This window comes from Anabrus simplex, chromosome 2 (genome assembly GCF_040414725.1).
Source record: "Anabrus simplex isolate iqAnaSimp1 chromosome 2, ASM4041472v1, whole genome shotgun sequence".
Taxonomy (NCBI): domain Eukaryota; kingdom Metazoa; phylum Arthropoda; class Insecta; order Orthoptera; family Tettigoniidae; genus Anabrus; species Anabrus simplex.
The window spans coordinates 308,279,520-308,306,417 of NC_090266.1; the positions used below are offsets into that span (position 1 = coordinate 308,279,520).

Consider the following 26,898-nt stretch of genomic DNA (forward strand, 5'->3'; position numbering starts at 1 on the left):
AGAATGTGTCTTAGTGGTTGGAACATGAGTTTTGCTTTCATAAGGTTGTGAATGGTCCATTCTTACAAATGGTAAAGAAAAGCAACTTTCGCAGTTCAACACAGATGGCGTTCATGAAGTGAACTTAGAGAAATAATAGCCAAATTTTAGCGATTTAGGAGGAGAGAAAGGACTTTGAAAAGAAATATAGGTCATATGAGGCTCGCCTTCAGTTATAGCATTTGGTGCATGGCCAACCATGCTGCTGTGTGCCTTACACTAACAGAATTGAGGTAAAGCTGGATCGTAAAGGCTGGGAGGGGAACATGAAATAGGAGAAGGAAGGGAAAGTAGAGGGGAGAGAAGAAGGGGAACTAAGGTGGGGTTGACGGGTGGGGGAAGGCAGGTGGCTGCTGAGAAGGGATGCTAAAAGTGTTGAGAAAGAGTGAATTTCAGTTTTTGATTTGTTATTTCTGACAATAGGAATTAGGTCATATAAAATATTTGACTTTTCTGAAATGTCATTAAGAATATAGTTTGGACTGAAATACTGATCTAACTGTACAAAACAGCTTTCCGCAATGTTAAGCAAGGGTCCTTTGCTAATGATTTTAAGAATTTTCGTATCCTGTTTAGTGTCTGTGAATTTATGATCAGAATCACCTATATGGTGTCCCACAGCTGAAAACCTGTTATATTTCAGGGCGTTGACATGTTCCAAGTATCTTATATTAAAACTCCTTCCAGTCTGTCCAACATATAATGAGTCACAACTATTGCAATGAAGTCTGTATCTGCCTGATATTGAAAAACTGTTGAATTTGTTTACAGATTTGGCATTGTGTAAGATGTCTGCATTCCTGTTGTTGGTTTTGTATAATGCCCATTTCAGTTCAGCCTGCAAATGCCTTTTAATGTCACTTTGTGTATGTACGTACATTTATTTTAGTATTATTAGATGTTTTTGTCAAATTTGTCGTATGGCTAATGATGGCCAGTCAAGGCCGAAACTAGTCCCACGATCTAAACAAATATAATGTAATCATTACATAATAAAGGTACGGTATTGAAAAGGTGGACCATTCAGATGTAATTGTCACTACATGGAGGAATATCATGCAGCCTACAGTGGATATGGATATGAGAGAAGAATGATAATGGTTAGTGAATACTCAGCTACACTGACACATACAATCTGGTCATCATTAACATGTGGTTCAAAAAGTACAGTTCACAATGAATTACCAACTACAGTGACATGAAGGCAACACACAGATTGACTTCACCCTCATCAGACATTGAAACTAGAAGAATCTGCTGACACAAAAGTCATATCTTATGAAACAGTTGCATCCAACACATTGTCATCAAGTTGTGCATCAAGCTACTAAAAACTGAACACAACCAGCGAAAGCCAAATAGTAGTACCTCCAAGTTGAGGAGGAGGATGATGTCATAGCACAACCCATTTTACCACAGGCTGGGAAAGCTGGATGAAAGTGAAAGAGGCTACTCATGATGTAGCACATGCTCTTCTTAAAACAACACCAGAATGACAAAGAAACATGGCTTAGGAACATTGACAATAAAGATACAGTAAGCAAGAAGAAATAGTTACATTATGAACTCAACAGAAAAACACTATTTCAATAGAACATCCACAAAATTGCCTGTATGGAGGTGAAGAATATTGTAGAGGCTGCTTTGTACACAGAACTTTGTAAGAAACTTGACACATGTGAAGAACAACACGACGTCTACCAACTCATCAAATCAAGTCTTTGCACAAAACAGAAGTCATACATCACTTTTATGGTATCTACAACAAAGCATGATATTTGCAGGTAGATTGGAGTAAAATGAGAGAATGCTGGGAAACCACTTTGAAATGATCTCAACTCAGAAACTCCCACACCTACCAGTCTCAAACACGCCCATTCAATATCTACATTCTTTAAGTAAATGAAGCCAGGAAAATCCACTGGACTTGATGAACATATGACAGAGTCGTGGTGCTCTCAATGGTGGGATGCTGCAGGCTGGCTCATATTACTGTTCAACCAAATCATTAAAGAGGACAAACACGAACTGACTGATAATAGAACATCACTGTATTAAGAGAAATCATCCTCACATTTTATGACTAGTTAAAAATAATTTTGCAATTTCGTTCTGAAACATTAAATTCTGCAAATAATTAGCAAGAAAAATTTTAGTACAATGTTTTGATTAGTTCCTAGTCTGCAACACAGTAATTAATTAAGAGAAGACCCACCAAATGTGCTCATTACCTCCAGGTCTGCTTTCTAAGCAGCAGCAGCTCATGTACAAGAGCAGAAGTGCAAGTAAATGCCCAGAATCTGGAACTGGGACCCATGTTACCCTTTAATTACTCATTATCTAACTTACTAATTAGAATTCTGATCTGCCGCAGTTTTAATTTGCTGGGTTCTGTGCTTCCTGTTCTAATCCACTGAAGCTCCTACTTGTAACATCATCTCTGCTGGCATAGGTTGCTATGATACTGCTTTATCATAGCAGTTATTGAAATATTCTTCTTATTGTCATCTTGTTCTATTCATGTTAATGTTTATTAACTCACATCATGTGCATTAGAATATTGTACTTGTTTTCTGTGATTATTGTTTCTTATGTTATTTCAGCTCCATCAGGAACAGAAACAACAGAAGTGAGTTCTCTCTGTTCCCTCAACTCTTCGCAGGATGGTGAATATGTCAACCTCACTGTGGAAACACCTGGGCCCAGGTAATAGAAATGATTCATGAAACATATATATGAAATGATCGTAAATGAAGCATGCCTCAACCTGGCAAGAATGACGAAGAGAGAGTTCTGAAAATATAGTACCAGAACCATATTTAGGATAAATAAATATAATTTTAACATCAAATTTGAATTCTAGTTATCTGATTTAAAGTAAAGAAACACATACTCATAGTTGTAAATTAAAGATGCTGATAATCTGGGAGAAAACTATGGCACATTGATATATCTTACATGTATCTGGAAGTATATGTAGTGCAGATAGTGGAATGGAAAGGAAACATAAGGTGATCTAAAACTTAATGTCCCTAATGGATATTTCACACATGTCTGAGTCCAAATCATCCTCACATTTTATGACTAGTTCAAATAATTTTGCAATTTTTGTTCTGAAACATTGAATTTTGCAAATAATTTGCAAGAAAAATTATAGTACAATGTTTTGATTAGTTCCCAGTCTGCAACACAGTAATGACTGCTCTCAAATTGTATTTTACCTGCCTGATAATTGAAGATGGCATACTTTAATTGATTATTTTTCCACCACAAGTTATGCCAGAAATGTTCGCTGTTTTTATCCATCAAAACAGCTGTATATAGACTCCTATACTACAAAAGGCACAGGGTATGAAATTGGCTTTGAAAATGTTAAGCTGTGAAAATATGTTTTTTTTTTTTTTAGCTGTTTGTTTTATTTTACAACTGTTAGGTTCTTCAGTCTCCCAAAATTAATTTTAAACAAATAAATTTATAAACTGTCTGACTAAGAAAACATATGGTAACAGAAGTACACCACAAAAAGAAGCAACTTAATTAAAATAGAATTACATTTTTTGTTCTTAATAGAACACCATCAGATTCTATCACATCGTACTGAAATACACAGTTCAAAAAAATTAGGGGAACATGTTTTGTAACGTCTGGTATGTGAACGTTAATTTTGTAGATGGGGTTCCAATGGTTGTACAGCATACCTTGAGACCTTAGCTACTCAGGGCATGTCAAATCAAAGTTATACTCCATTTGTAGGCGTAGCCATGCATTAAACTGTCAGGTGACCCCTCAAAACAAAGTGAATAACAGTGTGTCATTGTGAGGTACACAGACTACTGCGGTCATTTGAGCACGTTGTTCGTAAACCAGCACATCCCATAAGACATCTTAACAAGGTTCAAGTCGCAAGGGCCGTCACTTTGATCCAGGAAGGATGGACTTTGCGTTGTGTTGCTGTGGATTTCAATGTCTCTCCGTCAGATATTCAACACTTGTGGAATCGCTACAGTGAGACATGCCAGTTCAAAGGGAGGGTTGGACAAGGTCATGGACACATGACAGCCCCACAGGATGACCAGTATCTGACCATCTGTGCGTTTCAGCATCGTTCAGCAACTGCCAGAGAACTGCAACAAGACCTCAGGAGGGTCACTGGAGTCACAGTGTCTGACCAGACAGTAAGGAACAGGTTAAGAGAAGTGTCCTTATGACCCAGACGTCCTGTTTGAGCGACCTGTTTAATGCAGCAACATCGCGCAGCCCGCCTTCTGTTTGCACGTACCCATGCCAACTGGCAACTTCGCCAGTGGAGACCTGTGTTGTTCACAGATGAGTCCAGATTTCCCTGACACAGCGTGATGGATGTCAACGTGTATGGAGATGCTGTGGTGAGCAGTACGTGCCAAATGTTGTCCAGGAACGCAACCGATTTGGACAAGGTTCTGTGATGGTGTGGCATGGCATCAGTATTGATGGCCGTACGGATATTTTCGTCATCCGTGGTAATCTTACCACTGTGGGGTACATCAAGCAGATACTGCTACAGCATATGTTGGTTGCCGCATACAGTGTTGACCCTGAACTCGTACTCATGCATGATAATGCCACAGTTCATGTAGCGCGCATCACCAAAGCTGTCTTGCGAGAACTGGACAATCAAGAGATGGAATGGCCAGCAGTGTGTCCTGACCTTAATCCCATCGAGCATGTGTGGGATAGGCTTAACAGAAGTGTTCATGGGCATCCTGTTCCACCACAGACTCTCCAAGACCTCGAACAGGCTCTCATTGAAGAATGGGACCTGATACCGCAACGTGACCTCCATCAACTTATATGGAGCATGCCATGTAAGTGTCAAGCTGTGATCAAAGCTCATGGAGGACATACACCATTCTGAAGCTCTCCAACTGTGATAAAAATCCACCCTGGAAGGATTGTTATCACTTCATTTTCGCCTCTATTTGGACATTTCCATTTGTGTGCTGAAAATGAACATGAACCCATCGATGTTCTTTTGTATACTTCAACGGTAAAGAATAAAGGTTTAGTTGGTAATATACCCGGGTGTGAGGTATTGTTTTATGGAGCATGGCATATGTTCAAAAACATGTTCCCCTATTTTTTTAACTGTGTATATTTAAACATTTATGAATATTTATATTTATTTCTTTTTAAAAACTTAAGAAGTTGATTTTTGAAGCTTATCTTAATTAAGTCCTCACTTCTCTCCACTCTAGCATAGAATGCAAGCTGCTGCAAACCATTACTCTGTCATTGATGTGATTCCAGCTGACTAGTCAGTCCGTAGACCCTCCACCATGCCACGCCCCCCACCCTGGCTAGGTCTATGACCCACCGGGTGAGTTGGCCTTGCGGTTAGGGGTGCACAGCTGTGAGCTTGCATCCAGGAGATAGTGGGTTCGAACCCCACTGTCGGCAACCCTGAAGATGGCTTTTCGTGGTTTCCCACTTTCACACCAGGCAGATGCTGGTGTTGTACCTTAATTTAAGGCCATGGCCGGTTCCTTCCCACTCCTAGCCCTTTCCTATCCCATCGTTGTCATGAGACCTATCAGTGTCGATGCGACATAAAGCAAATTCTAATGGTCCATGACATGCTGTAGTTTACTTTTGAGTATTAGTGCTCCCCATATTCTTTTTCTTCTTTCAGATGGGCCATCTGAGGACCATGATGTTTAACTTTTCCACTTAGAGAGGAACTTGATGTTTGCCCAGTACTCGCATGTTCTCTTGCTATATTTCTCCCTTCTTTCCATTGTCCAAAGGGTGCCTATTTTCTTACAGGGTGGTCTTTCCTGAAACCTCTTTTTATTTGATTATTCTTCTGAGAAGTGCTCAGTGTCTGGTGTCGTTCTCAGTTACTCCCAGTTCCTGTATTTCTTTCTTCACTTCTGTTAGCCATGGTGTCCCTATCTTCGTGTTCTTCCAGTAGTTGACAATCTGGTAGGTCATCCTGGTCGGGTTCATCCTTGTGACATGTCCATAGACAGTCAGACACCTCTTCCTAGCTATGTCTGTGATTTTTTCAGTATAACTTTATAGCTCCTGGTTTGGTCGCCTTCTGTACTTATCATCTACTTTGATCAGTCCTAGTATCTTTCCAAAGCTCTTCCTCTCCTGGACCTCCAGTTTGTCCAACAATCCTTTCCTGTTCAGTATCAAGCATTCTGAGATGTATAGGCCTTCTTGGCAGTTAACCATCTGGTATTGCCACAATTTGCTGTTATGTGAGAGACATTTCTTGTTATAAATTTTCTTGGTCGGTCGATATGCCAACTGTGGTTTGTTAATCCGGGTGGTTAATGCTGCCCCTTCTGACATATTGAGTTTCAGCAATTCTCCCACGTACTTAAAACTGTTGACTTTCTCAATCTGGCCCTGTTCCAACTGTAGTTCACTGAGAGTATCACTAATGTTGGTGAAGTATTTTGTCTTTTCTAGAGACACCTGTAATTGCACCTTGGCAGCCTGGTGCTTAAGTGCATTGAGCTGTTTTACTGCTATTTCTACTGAGTTTGCCATCATCATCGTCATATTAAAATTGTTCTGTAATTATGCAGGGGTTCTTAATGAGCATTTAATGGGTTGCCTTATATACCAGTAATTTTCAATACAGTATGTTATTTTCCACTTAAGTTAACTCTTTTGGAACTGTACTTGCTGGGCTGAGTGGCTCACCCGGTTGAGGCATTGACCTTCTGACCCCAACTTGACAGGTTTGATCCTGGCTCTGTCCGATTGTATTTAAAGGTGCTTAAATACATCAGCCTAGTGTCAGTAGATTTACTGGTACTTAAGAGACTCCTGCAGGACTAAATTCTGGCACCTCAGCGTCTCCACAAACCATAAAAACTGTAGTTAGTGGGACATAAAGCAAATAAAATAATATTATTATTATTATTATTATTATTATTATTATTATTATTATTATTATTATTATTATTATTATTATTATTATTATTCAGAACTGTACTTGCAGTTTTATTATTATTATCATCATAATTTTATTTTAAATCTGATGTGGAAATTTAATTTTGCAGTTTGTTACATGACATTTGAATTCATTCAGATTATGCTACCATTTTATTTGTTTTTTATTATCATATTTTAAATTGTTTTTGGAAACATATTAATGGTGTGTCTAATGAAATTTTAAATGGCTGGCTAGTTCCCCTTTAATTTTCCATCATGCCATTTTTGTTCACGTGAACACCTCTTGTGGACATATATTTGTAATTTTATTATTATTATTATTATTACTGTTGTTGTTGCTGTGTATTTGGGATTAAATTTAAGTTAATGATTTGATTGAGCAAAGTATGACTCAAATTAAAGTGTTCCTTGTAAGACATTATTTTCATTAATAAATGATAACCTACTAAAAATGTCCTGGGTGACAAAGACACTATGTAAATACAGAGATTTTTTAAAAAAATAATGTTATTTGCTTTACGTTCCACTAAAGAGAATTTACTACAGATATGGATATACTAACCCACATTACAGACATGTAAGTCAGAGAAAAATCCTGTGGGTTTCAGTAAGTGCTGGTGTGGAACACAAAAATGCAATTAGATACATCAGACACTCAGCATTCGGTGAATACACATATGACATGTCACACCACTTCACAGATATCAACACAGATCTAAATATTGTACACATCAAAAATTAAAACAAATCATTGAATATTAAAGAAGGTATCAACATTCACATTAAAAAAAAAAAGAAATGCTAACCAGTCCAACCTCAGTGACCACACACATTTAAATAATTCATTCCTATTCACACTACTTAATTTATGAACAACATTCCACACTTTCAGTATTATCTGTAGTAAATTCTCTGAATTTATGCAGCATCTTGGCCACTCAAGACATTTTTGTATGTTACCATTTATCAATAAATATAATTTCCTATAAAGTACATTTTAAATCAATTCATACTTTACTTAGTCAAATCATTAACATAAATTTAATCCCAAATAAACAATAATAATAGTAATAATAATGAATAAATTTCTATGAAAGGCTTTCGTGTAAGCGAAAATGACATGTTGGAAAATTAAAAGAAAACTAGACAGCCCTTTAAAATTTCATTAGACAACCCATAAGCAGTTTTCAAAAACAATGTATATTATGGTAATAATAATAATAATTTCGTGTGGCTATCTCTAGCCGAGTGCAGCCCTTGTAAGGCAGACCCTCCGATGAGGGTGGGCGGCATCTGCCATTTGTAGGTAACTGCGTGGTATTGTGGTGGAGGATAGTGTTATGTGTGGTGTGTGAGTTGCAGGGATGTTGGGGACAGCACAAACACCCAGCCCCCGGGCCAATGGAATTAACCAATTAAGGTTAAAATCCCCGACCCGGCCGGGAATCGAACCCGGGACCCTCTGAACCGAAGGCCAGTACGCTGACCATTCAGCCAACGAGTCGGACAATTATGGTAATAATATAACAATAATAATAATAATAACAAAAAAATAGTAGTGTAATTTGAATGAACTCGAATGTTGAGTAACAAATTGCAGTGCCATAAATTTAGGCCAAACAAAACTAAATTTCCACACCAGATTTAAATTAAGATAATAATAATAATAATAATAATAATAATAATAATAATAATAATAATAATAATAATAATAATAATAATAATAATAATAATAATAATAATAATAATAATAATAATATTATGGGGAGCACTAAAAATAAACTATGGCATGTCATGGACCTAGCCAGGCTGGGGTGCGTGGCATGGCGGAGGGTCAATAGACTGTTTAGCCAGCTGGAATCATGCCAATGACAATCAATCAATCAATACTGATCTGCATTTAGGGCAGTCGCCCAGGTGGCAGATTCCCTATCTGTTGCTTTCCTAGCCTTTTCCGAAATGATTTCAAAGAAATTGGAAATTTATTGAACATCTCCCTTGGTAAGTTATTCCAATCCCTAACTCCCCTTCCTATAAATGAATATTTGCCCCAGTTTGTCCTCTTGAATTCCAACTTTAATGATCCCCAAAAGGAACTTTCACCCCATCAACGCAGTAATTAAAACTGAGAGGACTTTTCCTATTTGTAAAACTCACAACCTGACTTTTAGCCCCGTTTATCAACATACCAATGCCTGCTGTCCATCTCACAATATTTTCTAGGTCACGTTGCAGTTGCTCACAATCTTGTAACTTATTTACCACTCTATAGAGAATAACATCATCCGCAAAAAGCCTTACCTCCGATTCCACTCCTTTACTCATATCATTTATATATATAAGAAAACATAAAGGTCCGATAACACTGCCCTGATGAACTCCCCTCTCAACTATTACAGGGTCAGACAAAGCTTCACCTACTCTAACTCTCTGAGATCTATTTTCTAGAAATACAGCAACCCATACAGTCACTCTTTTGTCTAGTCCAATTGCACTCATTTTTGCCAGTAGTCTCCCATGATCCACCCTATCAAATGCTTTAGACATGTCAATCGCGATACAGTCCATTTGACCTCCAGAATCCAAGATATCTGCTATATCTTGCTGGAATCCTACAAGTTGAGCTTCAGTGGAATAACCTTTCCTAAAACCGAATTGCCTTCTATCGAACCAGTTATTAATTTCACAAACATGTCTAATATAATCAGAAAGAATGCCTTCCCAAAGCTTACATACAATGCATGTCAAACTTACTGGCCTGTAATTTTCAGCTTTATGTCTATCACCCTTTCCTTTATACACAGGGGCTACTATAGCAACTCTCCATTCATCTGGTATAATCAAATAAGTACTTCAGATATGGTACTATATCCCAACCCATTGTCTTTAGTATATCCCCAGAAATCTGATCAATTCCAGCCGCTTTTCTAGTTTTCAACTTTTGTATCTTATTGTAAATGTCATTGTTATCATACGTAAATTTTATTACTTCTTTGGCCTTAGTCTCTTCCTCTATCTCGACATTATCCCTGTAACCAACAATCTTTACATATTGCTGACTGAATACTTCTGCCTTTTGAAGATCCTCACATACACACTCCCCTTGTTCATTAATTATTCCTGGAATGTCCTTCTTGGAACCTGTTTCTGCCTTAAAATACCTATACATACCCTTACATTTTTCACTAAAATTTGTATGACTGCCAATTATGCTTGCCATCATGTTATCCTTAGCTGCCTTCTTTGCTAGATTCAATTTTCTAGTAAGTTCCTTCAATTTCTCCTTACTTCCACAGCCATTTCTAATTCTATTTCTTTCCAGTCTGCACCTCCTTCTTAGTCTCTTTATTTCTCTATTATAATAAGGTGGGTCTTTACCATTCCTTACCACCCTTAAAGGTACAAACCTGTTTTCGCATTCCTCAACAATTTCTTTAAACCCATCCCAGAGTCTGTTTACATTTTTATTAACCGTTTTCCACCGATCATAGTTACTTTTTAGAAACTGCCTCATACCTGCTTTATCAGCCATATGGTACTGCCTAATAGTCCTACTTTTAAGACCTTCCTTTCTATCACATTTATTTTTAACTACCACCAAAATCATCATAATTCATCTAATTCCTAATACACAAAAAGACATTATGCAGATGACCAAGCAGCATTTCTCATATCAATCAATCAAACAGAGTAACAGTTTTGCAAACAGCATTGATTCTATGCTAGGGTGGAGAGCAGTGAGGACTTCATTTAAAATAAGTTCCAAAAATCAATTTTTTTAAGGATTTAAAAAGAAATAAACATAAATGTTTATGAATTTCAAAATATATTTGAGTGTGACCTGATAGATTCTGATGATGTTTGTTGAAGAATGAAACATGTCAGTCTGTTTTAATTAAGTTGCTTCTTTTTTTTTTTTCAGGTATAATTCTGTTACCATATGTTTTCTTTTTCAGATAGTTTATCAATTCATTTGTTCAAAATTAGACTCGGCAGACTGAAGAACCCAACAGTTATAAAATAACTTAGTCGAAACTGAAAAGAGATGGCTCCAGATATCACCAAAATATATATATATATGTTTTACAACACATCAGTACCAACAGGACAGCCCCAGCCAGCATTTGCCTAGTGTGAAAATGGAAAACCATTTAGGACCATCTTCAGGGCTACCAACAGATGGGTTTCGACCCACTACCTCCCCAATGCAAGATCGCACCTGCATGACTCAACCCTAGCAGCCAAATCACTCAGTAACAATGTTTCATGGTTAATCTAGTTAATCCCATTTCATTTTACATCCATCAAATTGTAGAAAGATGGAAAAAATTTAATGTACATATTATTGTCTGTGTATTTATACTTCTCTTTTTTCACTTAAATGAATTAATATTCATTTCTTTACAACAGGAAGAAGACAACATTTGCATCAAAGCCTGTGACTGTAGCAGGGCAAGATGGTCAGCAGTCTGGTCCAACTCAGCCTCCAGCATCACGACATCGGGAAATATCAACAATATCTTCTGTTGCTATTGATATGTCTGACAATCAATCCACCCGTAGTGTTCCTTCAACGGAGAGACCGCAACCCAACTTAGTGGCCCATGATGAGGACTCTGAACCACTCATCAACGCATCAACTCCTATGACCACTGGTGAAAGTAACGTTCATTTTGTTCCGGAAAGTGTGGAAGAAGAGGATGGGTGTAATGTTCTGGCAGAGGAGAAATCTCTTATTGGAGAGTTGTTAGAAGATCGACCTCGCCTTCCAACACCTCCACCGGCTCTGACGAAAGTGGTTTCATTTGGTGATGTTAATAATACTCCTTCATCTTTCACTATGAGTGAAACAATTTTGCCCCCTCCAAAACAGTTTCATCCCAAACACAGACACACTGCTTCAATATCAATCTCATCTCACTCTCAGTTACCTCCCATTGCAACTCAACAGTACGCTTCACACACACAGTACAGCCAACCTTCTAAACCTGCCTATCCTGCTCAACAACACTATCCTCAACAACCGCCGCCCTCGGCCTTACGGCGTCGGTCTAGTGTACGTAGCACTTCTTCCGGGGGCTCAGCTCCACTCAGCATCCAAGTGGGGGCATCTGAACGCAGACGGACTAGCGTCCCAGCTGGAAGTGTGTTGCCCTACTCTGGGGGCAATGGCGGTCACCAAACGGTGCCATATGCATCGGAAAATGTAATGCGCAATATTAAAAACAATGTGTTCTCAGAAGCTGTAGTTCCCCGTTACTACTCTTCAGAAAGTGATAAGTGTGATTCTAAAGAATATTTGCGAAATCAAAAGCATTATCAAGAAGATTCGGCCGTTATGAATCTTAAAACTCAAAGCCAAACTGTGGGAGTCCAGCCCACTCCATTTTTGCTCAATGGAGGTGATCTCCTTTTATCAGGGAATACTTCATCACCTAATGTTGCAACTAGAGACCATGGTAAGTTTAATCACAGTACGTATGTTTTTATCCTCCAACTCAATTAAACTTTCCCATTTTATTTCCAATCTATTCTACCAATCACTGTTCACCTTTCAGACTCAGTATGTTTAATATTGTAATCAAAGTAAGTGTTTATATAATCTGTCAAGAACTTCATGTAATAATGCCTGCTGCATTACCTCTAGGAGAGAGAACTCGCATTTAAACTTTAGAATGGACATCTGGCACAAAATTGGTGAATATAGTGTAATCTGATGATCATAGTTGAAGTAGTTCAGAATAATCATCATCATCAACATCATTGTCAACATCATCCGTGTCATCGTCATCATCATCATCACTGTCACTAAAGTCAGTCGAAGTCAGTTAAGCTCTGTGTTTAATGAACTCCTCTTTAAAGACTTTTTCTTCATAGCTGCACTACACATTAATTCTTTAAACCATTTTTTAACAGCTATTATTATTCCTCACAGTCTCATGTATAGAGCTGGGTTGTGTGGCTCTGACAGTAGAACCTTTTGAGTACAAGCTGACAGGTTTGATCCTAGCTCAGCCCATTGGTATTTGAAGGTGCTCAAATGTCAGCCTAGTGTTGACATATTTGCCAGCTCGTATAAAAAACCTTGTTAGACAAAATTCCAGCCCCTTGGCATCTCTGAAATTCATTAAAGTAGTTAGTTGGATGTAAAACCATTATTATTATTATTATTATTATTATTATTATTATTATTATTATTATTATTATTATTATTATTATTATTATTATTATTATTATTATTATTCCCATCTTTGTTTGTGTGTTTATTTTAGTACTGGAAGTGCCCGAGTACATGTTTGGTTCGCCAGGTACAGTACTTTATATTTGACGCCCACGGGTGACGTGAGCATGTGGATGTTGGATGATGATAATGAAGAAGGGAGGGGGTGAAATCTGGTGTTGGTATATAGCCTACTCCTGTTGAATAACACCAGGGGTCTGCTCAATGCTTACCTGTAACAGCCCATTCCCATGTATAAAGAAACTGTACTAATATGATTTTACTAGTAGGTAGTAAAAATCCTCTACAATTTAAAACTTCAGTATCATCTCTTTATGATTGTATTGCAATCTTTGCCACATTTGGCACACACTATTCTTGCAAAGAATGGGATATGTATTAAATTTTATATATTTTATTTTAATGCAGCTCAGCCCTATTCAGCCTATATGAATGATTATGTACTGAGTGTCAGTCATATTGTCTCAGAACCCATATGTTCAATTTCCATATCATTGTGCCAATAATGAGCCTCAATCAGCTTTACTATTGAAGAGTAAATTTCATCATTCACATGTGGGCTTCCATAATTAAAATTTACCTTCACATTTTTGTGACTAATGAATTAAAAGTTATTTTTATTAGATGCCATTTTATTAACTAGCTTTAGCCTTCAGAAGTCTGAAATTGTCTAGGCAAAGGATAACAGAATTTAATAAATCTTGATATGTAAAGTCTAGGAATAAGGTACTACAGTCTGGGCCATAAATCATTTTATTCATGCTGGATGCAATGCTAGTTCAGGAGAATGTACCTAAATTTTTTTTTAAATATCTATGTTATTGGTCCTATTAAAAAGTATTAGGCCTACACAACAAGAGTTATGGAGAATATAAGTTCCAATAATTTATGTCTTTTACAGTTTTACTACGATAGTAGAATTCATGAATTTAAAACTTTTGTTACTTAGTCCATATAAACGCCGAGCATTGCTAACATGGAAATATTGTTTCATCGTGTTAACTGGCAATGGTTTTTGTCATGACTGTCTTAAGTTTGTATTGAATAGGTGGATAAGAAATACTTCTTATTATAATTGCTGTGATCAGCATCATTCAGTATGGGACAAACATGAGGATAATGACATGTAACATACCACTTAGTCGAGCAGCTCGTCATCTTTCTCTCAGTTCTTCCCATCCTAAACATTGCAACATTTTTGTAATGTTACTCTTTTGTCGGAAATCACCCAGAACGAATCGAGCTGCTTTTCTTTGGATTTTTTCCAGTTCTTGAATCAAGTAATCCTGGTGAGGGTCCCATATACTGGAACCTACTCTAGTTGGGGTCTTACCAGAGACTTATATGTCCTCTCCTTTACATCCTTACTACAACCCCTAAACACCCTCATAACCATGTGCAGAGATCTGTACCCTTTATTTACAATCCCATTTATGTGACTACCCCAATGAAGATCTTTCCTTTTATTAACACCTAAGTACTTACAATGATCCCCAAAAGGAACTTTTACCCCCATCAACGCAGTAATTGAAACTGAGAGGACTTTCCCTATTTGCGAAACTTACAACCTGACTTTTAACTCCGTTTATCAACATACCATTGTCTGCTGCCCATCTCACAACATTATCGAGGTCACGTTGCAGTTGCTCACAATCTTGTAACTTATTTATTATTCTATACAGAATAACATCATCCGCAAAAAGCCTTACCTCTGATTCCACTTGTTTACTCATATCATTTATATATATAAGAAAACATAAAGGTCCGATAATACTGCCTTGAGGAATTCCCCTCTTTATTATTACAGGGTCAGATAAAGCTTCACCTATTCTAATTATCTGAGATCTATTTTCTAGAAATATAGGAACCCATTCAATCACTCTTTTGTCTAGTCCAATTGCACTCATTTCTGCCAATAGTCTCCTATGATCCACCCTATCAAATATTTAGACAGGTCAATCGCCATACAGTCCATTTGACCTCCTGAATCCAAGATATTTGCTGTATCTTGCTGGAATCCTACAAGTTGAGCTTCGGTGGAATAACCTTTCCTAAAACCGAACTGCCTTCTATTGAACCAGTTATTCATTTCGCAACATGTCTAATATAATCAGAAAGAATGCTTTCCAAAAGCTTACATGCAACGCATGTCAAACTGACTGGCCTGTAATTTTCGGCTTTATGTCTATCACCCTTTCCTTTATACACAGGGGCTACTATAGTAACTCTCCATTCATTTGTTATAGCTCCTTCAACCAAACAATAATCAAATAAGTACTTCAGATATGGTACTATATCCCAACCCATTGTTTTCAGTATATCCCCAGAAATCTTATCAATTCCAGTCGCTTTTCGAGTTTTCAACTTTTGTATCTTACTGTAAATGTCATTGTTATCATATGTAAATGTTAATACTTCTTTAGCATTAGTCTCCTCCCCTATCTGGACATTATCCTTGTAACCAACAATCTTTACATATTGCTGACTGAATACTTCTGCCTTTTGAAGATCCTCACATACACACTCCCCTTGTTCATTAATTATTCCTGGAATGTCCTCCTTGGAACCTGTTTCTGCCTTAAAATACCTACACATACCCTTCCATTTTTCACTAAAATTTGTATGAGTGCCAATTATGCTTGCCATCATGTTATCCTTAGCTGCCTTCTTTGCTACATTCAATTTCCTAGTAAGTTCCTTCAATTTCTCCTTACTTCCACAGCCATTTCTAACTCTATTTCTTTCCAATCTGCACCTCTTTCTTAGTCTCTTTATTTCTCGTTTATAAAAAGGTGGGTCTTTACCATTCCTTACCACCTTTAAAAGTACAAATCTGTTTTTACAGTCCTCAACAATTGCTTTAAACCCTTCCCAGAGCCTGTTTACATTTTTATTAACCGTCTTCCACCGATCATAGTTACTTTTTAGGAACTGCCTCATGCCTGCTTTATCAGCCATATGGTACTGTCTAACAGTCCTACTTTTAAGACCTTCCTTTCTATCACATTTATTTTTAACTACGACGAAAATAGCTTCATGATCACTAATGCCATCTATTACTTTGGTTTCTCTATAAGAACTCATCCGGTTTTACCAGCACCACATCCAGGATATTTTTCCCTCAAGTTGGTACCATCACTATCTGAATCAGCTGTCCTTCCCATATTACCTTATTTGCCATTTGTTGGTCATGCTTCCTGTTGTTTGCATTTCCTTCCCAATTGACATCTGGTAAATTCAGATCTCCTGCTACAATCACATTTCTTTCCATGTCGTTTCTCACATAGCTGCTTAACTTATCAAATAATTCTAAATCCGTGTCAGTGCTACCCTTTCCCGGTCTGTACACTCCAAAGATATCGAGTTGCCTATTGTCTTTAGAAATGAGCCTTACCCCTAGAATTTCATGTTTCTCATCTGTAACTTTTCGTAGCTTACAAATTCTTCTTTCATCGGAATGAATACTCCCCCTCCCACCATTCCTATCCTATCTCTATGATACACTCTCCGGTAATATAATTTGCATACAAATTTGTATTTTTTATTTTTCTATTCCTCCTTATCAATACAATTGATTTTGTGTTGTTATAAGTTCACATTGCTACAACACTTCATTAAAAGGGACATGTTTCACTTGGTTTCAAGCATCCTTAGCCTTTGTACTTTATCTCAAGATTAAAACCTGTCATTGTTAATTTGCTTATAACTAATTAGTACTTAATTATGATTCTAAAAACTAAGTGGTAAAATACATAAACATAGGCATTTGTAAATACAATGGACAGTTGAACAATTTAAATGACAGTGCTAAAATTGATATATTCGTATAACACAAGGAGTAGAAACACGAAAGCAAGCAGTCACTGTAATGTAACAAGTACCACGAGGCATTGTTGTAGCAGTCAAAGGGGTAAGTGATACATACCAATACGATCACTGTGAAAGCACAATAACACATTATCACGTAATTTCCTTTGTTACAGATGCACCATCATTTAAATATTGTAAAAAGAAAACATATCAACGCCTCAAGATTCTCGGATTGACGTCCCTTTTGACTAAGCTCTCATAAAACTGAACTACTTCCAATGTAAAATCTGCTCGTCAAATCAAGACTAGTTCGAGGAAATGGCCAATAGTTGCATTTCACCGTCTACAACTAATAGATTACAGAAGCATGCCTCAAATGAATACATGAAGCAGAATATTTCCAACGCATGTAAGATATTAAGCTTTAGACACTATTGAGTTTTAACAGAATTTACGACTCAAATTTTAATACAATAACTCAACTAACAATTGTTTTTAAAAAACAAAGAACTTGAGAATTTTAGCCAAATCTCATTATTGTGAAGATATTACTGTGTTTTGGATATCAATGTTAGAACCAATGAATATCCCAATTTTAGCACCGTCATTTAAATAGTTAAACTGTCCATTAAGTTTACAAATGCCTATGTTTATGTATTTTACCACTTAATATTTAGAATCATAATTAAATACTAATTAGTTATAAGCAAATTAACAATGACAATGAGATAAATTACAAAGGCTGAGGAAGCTAGAAACCAAGCAAAACATGTCCCTTTTAATGTAGTGTTGTAGCAATGTGAACTTCTAACAACACAAAATCAATTGTATTGAAAAGGTGGAATAGAAAAATAAAAAATACAAATTTGTATGCAAATTATAGCAAATTTCAATACAGGTCTAAACATGAGATTAGTTACAAGTAACACACTCAAGTTCCGTGAGAAAATTTCTGCATCCATTATATCATTTCTCAACCATGATTCAACTCCTATTACAATATCTGCTAAATATATATCTATTAAATTACTTAATTCTATTCCTTTCTGTACAATACTTCTACAGTTCAATACTAACATTTTTATGTCATCCCCACTTGACTTCCAGACCTCTGTACCCTTATCATTGCTCCCTATACAACCCCGTTTCCCTGAATGTACCTCCCTATTACCGTTCCAAACAAATTTCCTAACTTATACGTACCGGTAACACTGAAGTTTAAGTGAAGGCCATCTGAGCCCAGATCCCTATCTCCTACCCACCCATTAGGATCTAGAAATTTCACTCCCAGTTTCCCACATACCCACTCCATAGTCTCATTTTAATCCCTAATCACCCTCCAGTCGGTATCCCTCCTACACAGTATTCCACTGATAACAATCTCCGCTTCCTTAAACTACACCAGTGCTGCATTTACCAGATCTCAAGACTGTATTAAAGCAGAGAAGGTGTCTTTACAAGAACATTGTCTTGCACTTGAGACTAAAAGATGCTGTTTCTCTTGCCTCAAGGTTGGACATCCGGCAAAGAAATGTACAAATAGGTCTAGGTGCATTATTTATGGTCAAGAACATTTTGTGGTTATTTGTGATAAGTTACCATAAACCCAGATAGACTCAACTATAGGGTGATTGATGGGAGTGGCTTATTGGAACACACTCTCAGCCAAGCGTTCGAAGAGAACACACCACGGAGAGCCAAGACTCCGAGCTCGCACCCAGCAAACCGCCAGCTCGCCATCACCTACCGCCAATCGCTTACCACGGTACTGAATAGTGCCGCACCACACCGCCAGGAGCACTTCACCACCCAGCCAGCCACTGCAAGCCCCTGCTCGCCCCAGCCACCTGCCGCCAGCCAAGCAGAGTGCCAGCCGTTGCTGGTCCCAGCGCAGTCCGACCTCCTGGATACGGTCAAACAGGACTGTCCGCGGCCTCCACCAGTCACCCAGTGAAAGCAGGCCAGACCAGAACCAGCAGACAGCCTGTCCAACCGGCGGGCACCCAAGAAGCCAGCAAATTTTTCAGAGCCCTTAGTGCTGTCATTGGTTCAGAACTTGTCCCGTTGCGACACGGTAAAGCTACACTTGTTCCGACCGTGCCCACTGAGTGACGCCAACAAGAGAGACGCAGTCCTCTATGGAGTTTAACTATTCTAGTGCTTCTCCATCCCAACCAAGCAGCCCCCACCCCACCCACACCAGCCAATTACCTACGGTAACAAATATGGACAACCCCGTTGGACCGAGTAGCTGGGCCCCATATTCCGACTTCTCCCAACCTCTCACCATCATCTTCAATCAAAATCAACCATGTGACGAAAATAATTATTTCGTTATCGCCGGCCCAGCATCCCCAAAGAACTTTCTCACACACAGGAAATTTCCTGCCACTACCCTTCAACCCTACACCCACCTCATCCATAGTATCTCAGAACAAGATGACTTCTATTTCCTATTCCCTAACCATCGATCAGCCAACCAAAAAATCAATAATATACTCACCAATGCCAAGGCTAGATACCAACACCAAGAAATCCAACCATCAGAAGAACAAGAAGAAACTGCACGGGAAGATGAAGAAGAAGAAGAAGAGGAAGAAGACAAGCACAACTTCGAACATCCCTTCCATTACACCAAACGGAACACTTCTTTCCCCATTTCTTAAAAATGTGACCTCCTAATTCTCCCCCTAACGAACTCTGGGCCCATACCAATCACCCATCAAACCATTATTCAAGCAAGTCAACCCATAATCAGCCGGCATATTGCAGTTATTGAAGAAACCCATAACTGCCACTTTCTCATCACCCCAATTAAAAATAGATCTATCCCACTCATCCTTAGCAGACTCCAAAACATAGGTATCCCCACCTCCATCCAAATCAATCTATATCCCAATACCTCAGCCAACAATGACCGTCCCCCTTCCCCCACTCCACCACAGCACCAGAACACTGAAACTTCCGAAACATGTACCCAAACTTTCCCCCCTCTCCCACCCCTACTTCCCGCTCCACCACAAACCAACAAGAACACACAAACAGACGGGACCAAGACCGAACTATCCCCGGAAACAGCCTCAAACCCTGCCGGCCCACAAGTCCAACAAAACATCAACATGCAACACCGCAACAGAAACTCGAACCCGCACCCCCCCCCCCCCCCTCAAGACCCTCACTCATAACACAGTGCTTTAACTGCCTTAAGCTAAACCACTCTGCAGCCTCCTGCTCAGAAGCCATCTGCTGCAACAGATGCAGCAGTCCTCACCGCACACTGATTGTAAGGTGCCACGGGACCAGGCAAGGTATGCCAACTGCCAAGGCAGCCATGCCGCCATGCCGCCTCATTCCCTGGATGCCCCTTTCTATAAAAGGCAGTTGAGGCACACTACAGACACGCTCAACACTTATCCCCACACAATAAACCTTCCACTCTTAAATCTCACCATCCTGCCACCCTCGAACCCCTGTCCCTCCGCCCACGATCTCACCACCCAGCCCAGCCAAGACATCACCACCCTACTCAACATTCTCCTTCTCAAATTGCTTTCAGTCCAAAACCAGCCTCCACACGCCAGTATGCCTACTAGACAACTGATCATCACATAAATCCCCATCCTCCAAGAATTCCCACCAAGAAAAACCACGTTCTCACTTCCTACCCTTAAAGCAGCCTTCAAAGCACCGGAACTTGGGCACAGTCAAGGTGGAGTGCCGCAAGCTGCAATACAACAGATGCTGATATTCTAAATTTAACATCTGCAGATACTTGCTCTTTCACTCACTCAAAAAGAATCAAGTTGTGACCATAACATATGATGTAGCGTTGCAAATCTCCAAAAGCAACATCACACTAGGCAAGCCCTGAATTCAACACAGGACAAGCCACATCATATCTGTAAAAAATGCTGTGCTAGTCATGTCACTGAATGATGCAAACTCTCTCTGGTCGCACACACTTAACATGTAAAACGTACTACACGCAACTCACTTACACTTAACACAAATACGCATATAAGCACCACAGTTAAGCAACATTAAGTGTGGTCACCCACTGAATGGGGGACCAGTACCCAATAACATTTACTAATCACACATACTGTACACAAACCACCTGTACAGGAAAAACTTAAACAACAAATCACACAACAGATCACAACCACTACAGACCGACAGAGGACCTCCGATGGGAGCACCAGTATCGGTACGTCACAAACCACCTATCTCTCCAAGATAGGTGGACCATACAGATAACCAGGGGGAATACTGAAGAGACTACTGAGCCATACCCTAGTTCAAACATTAGTGTGCTATGAGGAGATGCAGACAATTTTGTGTAACTGTGAGATCATCATCATTGCTCGTCCCTTAACTTACCTGTCTCATAATCCCAATGAATTGATTCCTATAATATCTAGTATATTTCTGCAGGATGTTGAACAGATAGGAGTTCCAGATTTTGATATAGTTGAATCCACTGATCTTAAAAAGAGACTTCCATAACAGCAAATCCTGCAAGAAGATATATGAAGGACATTTCGTTCTGAATACTTGGGACAGTTGATGTTCTTAGCCAATAAACAGCAACATAGACCAATTTCAGATGGTGAAATAGTGTTGGTGGGAAATAACAACACAAAATGTGTAACTGGCCTTCAGCAAGAGTTGATCTACTCTTAAAGGGAACTGATGGTGAAATCAGACTGGTTAGAGTGAATATATCAAGTGGCTTGCTTCTGAGACCAGAGCAGAGAATCTAGCTGTTGGAACTGGAACTTGGCCAGCAGAGTGAGAATGCAGTCATCAGCAGAAGACTTTGAGAGGAAGTTGCTGAACTACCCCAAGAAGAAACCACGAACATTGCCAAAAGAGATTCCCAGTAAACTGGTGGAGACAAGATCTGGAAGGAGAGTTCATAAGCCTCTAAATCTGCACCTTTTATTGTGTTGTGCAACTTATTGTTGGACTCACCACTGTTCACTTAGATGGGAGAAGATGAAGAAATAAGCCAAGATTTGAATAGTATTGATTATTGTCAGCTGTGTTATGTGTGTAGAATTTATTTGCATTGAGCTTCATTGTTGTTTGTTATTGTTTGAAAGATGTCTTCCATGATAGAATAAATGTGTTCAAACATTGAGGAACTGTAGCCAAGTTTGATTATTTTTATAGGTTCATTCCCAACTAGTGTGTTCATTTGATTGTTTCAGAATTTAATGTTCAGTGTTTAAAAGGATGACTAAAATTAAAATGCTTAAATAATGAATATTATGAAACCCAAAGGTTTGGGGATGTAGTGATGTTTAAAGAGCATTATTTGTATTTATTATATTAATACATTCTTGTGATATTTTAGGCCTATACAATTTATTGTCCGTTTCCAAAATAAAATAGTCATCATCGAATTACAATGGCTGAGCCTTGTTGCTGCTGCCATAGGTTTCTATCCTGAACAACAACAACAACAACAACAACAACAAAATACTACCAATTAAGGATAAACATCCATAATGGTATGTGTAGGCTACTGGAAAAGGTACAAATCCAATGTTGTTATATTCTAAAAATACAAATGTAACAAAAAATCCATTGTGGGAGCATATATAGATAGATAAATAAATAAATGTAAACCTCCATGGCTCAGCCGGCAGTGCATCAGCCTCTCACCGCTGGACTCGGTGGTTCAAATCCCGGTCACTTCATGTGAGATTTGTGCTGGACAAAGCAGAGGCAGGACAGGTTTTCTCCGGGTACTCCGGTTTTCACTGTCATCTTTCATTCCAGCAACACTCTCCACTATTATTTCATTTCATCTGTCAGTCATTAATCATTGCCCCAGAGGAGTGCGACAGTCCTCGGCAGCTGGCACAATTCCTATCCTCACCGCATGATGGGGGCTTCATTCATTCCATCCCTGACCTGGTCTCTGACTGGAAAACAGGTTGTAGGTTTTCATTCATTTTCAAATAAATAAATGTCTTTATTGGCATACGTAAGACCATTAGGCCTTCTCTTACACTAATCATAAGTAGTACTACCTTACAATTAATACTAGATAAAGCACAGTTAAACAAATCAAAATATATAATAACTGAAATAAAATTCTATTCCAGTGAGTTATACATGCTTACAACAACAACAACAACAACAACAACAACAACAACAATAATAGCATGATCAATGAAAGACCAGAAATGTACAGTTCACTCGTATCCTGCTGTTCTTCTTAACACTCTTTTAAATGACCCTGTGTTTGGTATTCCTCTGACGTCATCCGGTAAACAGTTCCACTCTCGTGAGGCAAGCACAGAAAATGAGTTGTTATATGTTGCAGTTGGATGGTGAGGAATGACGAGCAAATTTGATGTTTGAGCCCTTGTATCTCTTTTACAAAGTAATGTTGAGAAGTAATGTTGAGAAGTAATGAAAGGTATGATGGGGAAGATCTAGTAAGAACTTGTTGGAGGGGAAACAGACAAAGTATGATGGTTACGACTAACATGGAGTTGCAACCGTTTTAGTTCTAGGAAAGATGATGACAAGTGATCATATTTTTTTTAATCACTTATATATATCTCACACAGGCATTTTGTGCATGCTGCAGCCTTAGGGACAATAGTAGCTTCACATCGTTGAAAACAAGATCACAATAGGCTAGTCAATATGTGGCATTACAAGAGCTTCAATTAATTTCTTTTTTAAGTTTTATTGGAAGTATACGTTTATACTAGCAATTACCCACGACTTTGCTCGTGTGGATTTCGTAATTTGATCAAAGTAATCATTCCTCCACATTGTACTAAGACATTATCCAAAAATTCCTAAAGTATAAAAACTCACCCAAAAATTGAGTTTCATTTACCCCAGAAATTCTTTTTAAACCATGTTTGTGGTATTACCTTTTGGGGCTAAGATGACCATGCGACATAGAAGTGTACATGTGAGAAACAGTCTTCTCTCAAGTCAAAAAAATAAATACGTTTCTTTATTTTTAAAAGGAGATTCCAAATACCTATTCCCATATCTGTAACATTTTCAGTTTTTGAGATATACATAAGTATCCCCATAAAAAGACTTCAACCCCTTGATCAGTCTTTTCCCCACCCCCACCCTCAACCCCATCGAAGTATATTTCCCGAAAACAAATACATGTTTCTTTATTTTTAAAGGAGAGTCCAAATACCAATTTTCACGTCTGTAACATCTTCAGTTTTTAAGATATAAGTATCCTCAAAAAAATCATTCAACTAGTTTTCACTTCCTTTCACCCCCCATTAAGTACGTTCTCCAAAATCAAAATGGTACATGTTCCTGTATTTCTAAAGGACTTTCCAAATACCAAATTTCTTGTCTCTAATATGTTAGGTTTTTGACATATAATGTAGATATACTGCTACTCATTTTAAAAATTTGCCCGCTTTTCCAATTCTTTTCAGCCCCTTTACTGGATTTTCTAAAAACCAAAAAATACGTGTTTCATTATTTTTAAAGAGATTCCAAATACCAATTTTCATGTCTGTATGTCTGTAACCCCTTCTGTTTTTGAGATAAATGTATACTCATAAGAATAATTTCAACTTCTTGACTTCTTTCCACCCCTCTCCCACCTTAAGTGGACTTACTACATCTTATGAGTCTCATTATGATAGCCGTATTGGAGTACAGAATGTAAAAGTTTCAAACAAATTTATTAAAAAACCACCATTCCAATACTTTACAATCTTTAAGTTTAAGATACAAATATTACATATATGTTGAAATGGGACATGTTTCGCTAAGGCTTTGTAAACATCTTCAGCCATAATTAATCTAAAGCTAAGTCAGGGCCCTGAACTGGGTTCCTCATTAAAGTATAATACATGCTTTATTACAAGATAAAACAGTCATAAAATCTAGTCTGTGGAGAAAGCGATGCTTAAATGCAACTAAAATTCATAATGAACTTGTCATAGTATTATATGTACATGGAATGACTACTAGTGTTTGTCTAAAAAAGTACAAGTTGGTTATTTGTAGAATGAGACATAGTCATAATGATCTGACATACATTTGGATTGTACAAATTATTTGATATTAATGAAGCGTGGATTAATTAAAATATCGAAAAATAAATCTTTGAACATTGTTGATTGAGAATCAGGTGCGTAGAATTACATTAGAGTTGTTAGCTCCAAGTGTACCTACGAAGAACTTAAACAATACCATATGCTCATTCTTTGAGTGATTTTACAATGTTATTAACATGGCTCAGATTTCTATGAGAAGTCATATTGTAATCCTGGTCTCCTTTTACAAACTTGAGTTAAATTAAAAGCATTTCCAGCTTTTGAAAAGATAACACAATTTTATTGGTCATATATATGCATATTTTACTAGTATATATTATCATTAAGTAATATTTATCCAAAAAATGGTGTAAAATCTTATTTCTGGTCATTTTATAATTGTTTTAGCTGTTTGCCAAGTTGTCAAGAATTATTCCAATGTTTTTTGCCAACAATGCCCATTGATTTTTTCTTTATTTGGTTATATTGAATTTCCTTTCATCATCATCATCATCATCAATTACCCACTCCAGTCATCCAGCTGTGGTTAATGAGCTTCCTCCACTACTTTCTGTACTTCCACTTTTCCTGCTCCATTACTTCCGCCACATCCAATCCAGCTTCTCTAATGTCCTTTCAAATCTGATCCATCCACCTTCTTCTCGGTCTTCCAACTGGTCTCTTTCCCTTAACTTCTCTTTCTTTTCCTTAGTGATATTTTGTGATTAAATCAAGTTTAAAGGCAATGGATTTTGCGAGTGGCTAGTTATCAAAATATAAAAATGACAAAATAATGTTAGGAATGTGACTATTTTGTTGCTGGTCGGCCTCGCTTACTCCTGCCCACTCTCCCTTCATCCCTCTTAGACATTCCTGTTAAGTGGCTCTTAACTAATGCACTACAAGTTATTGCTCAAGGTGCATGCAGTGCAACTGGCAGTGGTATGAGAGGGACAGCAGGTGAGACATCGTACAGTTTGATGAACGTTCACGAAATTGACTGATGCTGTCTTCGCAACACAGCTGATTGCTTGCAGATTGAGGTCACGCGGCAACCACTCTGCTTCACGCACCTGCATTGGGCACAGTCGCAAGGGATGCAGAGAAACTGAGTGTGCGCCTGTTACATTCTTCTCTCCTTCTTCCCCGCTACAAATATATAATACGACCATCATTTTCAAGTATTTATTAATAAGCACTATTTTATTTCTTATCAACATTTCAAATTTAATAATCACTTTAATATTCATGATGTATAAGCCTGTTCACTCCCTAACTGTTAAAACATTTGCTGGATACAACAAATGTCTACTCCACAGAGACCCGTCGCTAAAAACGAGTATCAATTCACAGTGCATTCCTGCGCATTTTCCTTCAGCTGGGTAAAAGTGCTATGTGCCTGTAATTGGTGATTGCGTGTGAATGAATAAGATGCTGCTTCAAACCGTAGCTTAGTGGACAGTGAGCGATGGGGACGAGTATAAACTGCCACATGTTTGCAATGCCCTACCTCTAACCTCTAACACTGCTGTTTTCAAGTAGTATTTCTGAGCAGTCAGTGATTCTGTTAACATAAGTTTGAAAATATTAGTGTGCAAAGGACAGGTGTTCAGGTTTGGAATAGAAGTAGGACTATTAGGCAGTACCATATGGCTGATAAAGCAGGCATGAGGCAGTTTCTAAAAAGTAACTATGATCGGTGGAAAACGGTAAATAAAAATGTAAACAGACTCTGGGATGGGTTTAAAGCAATTGTTGAGGAATGTGAAAACAGGTTTGTACCTTTAAGGGTGGTAAGGAATGGTAAAG

The 26,898-nt window shown here is 38.0% G+C and overlaps 1 protein-coding gene across 1 annotated transcript in view; it reads left to right on the plus strand.

Moving 5' to 3' along the window:
* GABA-B-R2 (gamma-aminobutyric acid type B receptor subunit 2) overlaps positions 1-26,898 on the plus strand; it is an 853,882-nt gene that overhangs the window by 818,552 nt on the left and 8,432 nt on the right. The window contains exons 14-16 of the mRNA XM_067139049.2: positions 2,643-2,745; positions 11,401-12,449; positions 12,940-12,951. Of these exons, the coding sequence (XP_066995150.2) occupies positions 2,643-2,745; positions 11,401-12,449; positions 12,940-12,951 (1,164 nt within the window). The remainder of the gene's footprint in view (positions 1-2,642; positions 2,746-11,400; positions 12,450-12,939; positions 12,952-26,898) is intronic.